The 4,064-nt window shown below is 39.2% G+C and overlaps 1 protein-coding gene across 1 annotated transcript; it reads right to left on the reverse strand.

Moving 5' to 3' along the window:
* Positions 1-1,005: 1,005 nt before the first annotated feature.
* LOC110876176 lies at positions 1,006-1,701 on the reverse strand. The gene has a single exon (XM_022124353.1). It carries the CDS (start codon positions 1,699-1,701, stop codon positions 1,006-1,008), a length of 696 nt encoding a protein of 231 aa, XP_021980045.1.
* Between the last annotated feature and the right edge of the window lie 2,363 nt (positions 1,702-4,064).

Below are 4,064 nucleotides of genomic sequence, written 5' to 3' on the forward strand. Positions count from 1 at the left end.
GTAGCAAAACTTTTAAGTTTTTGAGAGGGTGCCCGGTTGCACTTTTGATTATTCGTCTCATCATTATGCTACCAGAGTGACCTAGACGGTCATGCCATATATTGAATGTGTCTTTATCTAACAACTTTTGGTTACTCACCATGTATGATTCGATAGGATTGATATTAGTACAATATAATTCAGAGGATAAGGCTTCTAATTGTTCAACAATTGTTTCTTTGCCATTTTTGTTTGAAGTAATTTGAAAATATTTAATATTATTTTCAAATATTGTTTTTAGGTGGTAACTGTTTTTTCGAATATCTTTAAAACTAAGTAAATTTCTTCTGGATTTACTAGAATATAATGCATTATCAATAGTTAATTTGGTACCCGAAGATAATATTATGTATGCTCTGCCGGAGCCTTCGATAAGGTTACTAACACCAGATATAGTACTAATCGGTATCTCTACCGGAGACAACTCAGAGAAAAATTCATATCTTTGAAAATAGTGTTAGTACTACCGCTATCTACCAGACATTCATCACCAATAATAGCTCTGGAGCTAGCATACATATTTCTTCAGGAAATAGAAAATAAATAAAAGTTAATGCAAATAAGTAAAATAAAACATTGCAAGAGTTTCAAACCAAATCAAGTACTAAGGTCACAGTGTGAAAAGTAAAGCATAAAAGGTACATTAAAAATGTTTAGACATCACGAACATTTTCAATGAAATCACATGCATCCAAATGAACGTCTGATATCGTGGCTGAAGGTGCATCCTCAATCAGATTAGTTTCAGCATTCTTTCCTTTTTCTTTCATCATGTATTGATATGCCTCAATGAGGTGTTTAGGGGTGTGACATGTGCGGGACCAATGATTTGACATCCCATATTTATAACAAATGTTGTTTTGGTTCCCGCTACTCTTTCGAAAGTCGCCTCGTATTATGTCGACTCGATTCACCACCGCTATTTTTAGTGTTCTGGGACTCTTGATGCCACGTATATCCTCGTCCTCAACCACGACCACGACCTCTGCTGGGGCCGCGGCCTCTACCTCTACCTCGTCTGCTTTGATAATTGGCCACATTCGCTTCAGGGAATGGGCTTGCACCGGCGGGTCGCAATTGATGGTTTTGTAGTAGGAGCTTGTTGTTTTCCTCCGCGACCAGAAGACATAATATCAATTCAGAATATTTAGTAAATTTGCGTTCCCGGTAGTACTGCGATAGGAGCATATTTGAGGCATGGAACGTTGAGAAGGTTTTTCCAAGCATGTCTTCATCGGTTATTTTTTCACCACATAATTTTAACTCAGAGGTAATGCGGAACAAGGCAGTATTATATTCACTGACAGTCTTAAAATCCTGTGGTCGTAAATGAAGCCATTCATAGCGGGGTTTGGGGAGTAAGACCAACTTCTGGTGGTCAAAACGTTCTTTGATATTTGTCCATAATTCAAGGGGGTCCTCAACAGTTAAATATTCCCGCTTTAGATCTTCGTGAAGATGATGGCGGAGGAATATCGTAGCTTTCGCTTTATCTTGAGGTGAAGTTTGATTACCATCAATAATTGTCTCACCCAAATTATTTGCTGTCAAATGAATTTTAGCATCAAGAGTCCATGGGACGTAGTTGTTACCCGAGATATCAAGTGTGGTGAATTCAAGTTTTGATAAATTTGATATTATATCTACAAATGAAAGAATCATGGATTTAAAATCGAGCCGCAATATAAAATATATATTATGGGAGAACTTCAGGTTCTCTGTAGGTAGAACTACAGGTTCTATACTTTACGCCGTTTTAATAATAGAGTAGGAATTTAGAAACTCTTATATGATTTCGTAATTGTTTCTAACCGATGTGATTTTCAAACGAATGGGTACAAGAAAGGGGTTGTGAATTTTTGTAAAGGGTGTAATATATTTAAAAATAGTTTAAGAGTTGTAACTTTTTAAAGGAGTGAGATACAATTAAAAGTTGTGACTTTTTATAAGGGGTGTGACATATTTAGAAGTAGTTTGAAGGGTTATGACTTTTTGTATACATATGAAGGGTTGTGACTTTTGTAAGGGTGTGATATATTTAAAAGTAGTTTGGAGGGTTGCAACATTTTGAAAAGATGTGATATATTTAAAAGTTGTGACTTTTTGTAAGGGGTGTTATATATATTTAAAAACAGTGTGATAACCATTCATCCAAACCATTGTGTCTTTATGTAAACCATTGTGTCTCAAGTTACTTTTTGTAGGGTTATATAATATGTTGTGAGTCTATTGCTAAATGTTCTCAATCAAGAAATAGGGAACCCTTTAAAACTGTTATGACCAAAAAAAATTCCTAAGGCTTATTGTTGGCAAGACAACCCCGCTTTGATACCTACTCACTCTTACAACCCAGCTTATAAACCATCTTATAAAACCACTTAAACCTACTCCTGTATCTTCTGCAAATACACCTTTATTACCATCACCATCAATCAAGCCTAGAAGTTCGTTTACTAAGGTGTTGTTTGTTTTTTGATAAAACGTCTGCGCAGGCTCTTCTGTCTGCGCGGCGCAGACCACGCGCAGACTGTTTGTTTTTCCGAAGACTTTTCATTAAAAAAGGTCTGTGCGAGTTCTTTTTGGTGCAGACTTGGTCCAACCATTTCTAAGATCTTCTAAGGTCTGCAGAGGGTTAAACAACACCACCCACCACCACTAACCACCACCGGCCACCACCGACCACCACCCACCACCACTGTCCACCACCGTCTACCACCATTGTCCACCACCCACCACAACCGTCCACTACCCACCACCACCCACCACCACCGTCCACTACCGGCCACCACCACCACCACTGTCCACCACCCACCACCACCGTCTACCACCACCACAGTCCACCACCACCGTCCACCTACCATCACCACCACCACCACTGTCCACCACCCACCACCACCGTCTACCACCACCACCGTCCACCACCCACCACCACCGTCTACCACCACCACCACCCACCACCGTCCATTAGGGCTGTAAACGAACCGAACGTTCAGCGAACAGTTCGTGAACCGATCGGTGGGAAGTTCGTTTATGTTTGTTCGTTTAATAAACGAACGAACACGAACAAGAAATTTCGTTCGATTAGTTAAAGTGAACGAACATGAACAAATGTCTCATTCGTTCAGTTGTGTTCGTGAACGTTCGGTAAGGTGTTCGTGAACGTGTTCGTGAACATTCGTTCATTTGCGTTCGTTTATGATCGCATGTTTGTCTTTTAATGAAAGATTTTTATACTTTCATATATTTTATCTATACTTTTTTATATAATTAAACTTATATTTATTTTATTACCCTAAAAATTAAACTAAAAAAACATATTTAACCTTGTTTATGCACCATTTCGCTTTCATTTCTTATTATTTACATCGACGAATACGATCGACAACCGTTCCACAATAAGGAATTCAAGTTCTAGTGCTACTCTCCAGGCCATCCACTTTCATCCTTAGTCACATTCGCCAAATTTATTTGTGTTCGTGAACCGTTCGCGAACACACTCATTTCCTTAATGAACGAACACGAACATAAAATCTCGTTCGGTAAGTGTTCATGAACCGTTCGTGAACACGTTTATTTCCTTAACGAACGAACACGAACAAGGCCTTGTTCGTGTTCGTTCGGTTTGTTTACAGCCCTACCGTCCATCACCACCACCATCAACCACCCAACACCACCACCACCACCGTCCACCACCATCACCATCCACCACCCACCACCGTCTGTACACCTCCACCAGTTTATTTTAGAAGTCTACATATGTTAAAAAACAGTCTTCTTCTTGCAGACTGCAGACATTTGGTCCACCTCTTCTTCAACAGATGTCTGCAGATGTGGTGCGCAGACTGCAGACATTTTACCTCTTAAAAAACAAACAGCACCTAAGAATTTAACTGCTAAAGAGATAGCTGGTAAGAGGGCAGGAGGAAAATGTTTTTACCTATAATGAAAAGTTTACACCAGCTCGTAAGTGCAAATATAAACCGTTGTTTTCTATTGAAGTGTGGGAAGATGATTGTGAAGAGGAA

The sequence above is a fragment of the Helianthus annuus genome, chromosome 9 (assembly GCF_002127325.2).
Source record: "Helianthus annuus cultivar XRQ/B chromosome 9, HanXRQr2.0-SUNRISE, whole genome shotgun sequence".
NCBI lineage: Eukaryota > Viridiplantae > Streptophyta > Magnoliopsida > Asterales > Asteraceae > Helianthus > Helianthus annuus.

Coding starts and splice junctions, on each gene's coding strand:
- LOC110876176 (XM_022124353.1), bottom strand. CDS start 1,701: ATGATTCTTTCATTTGTAGATATAATATCAAATTTATCAAAACTTGAA.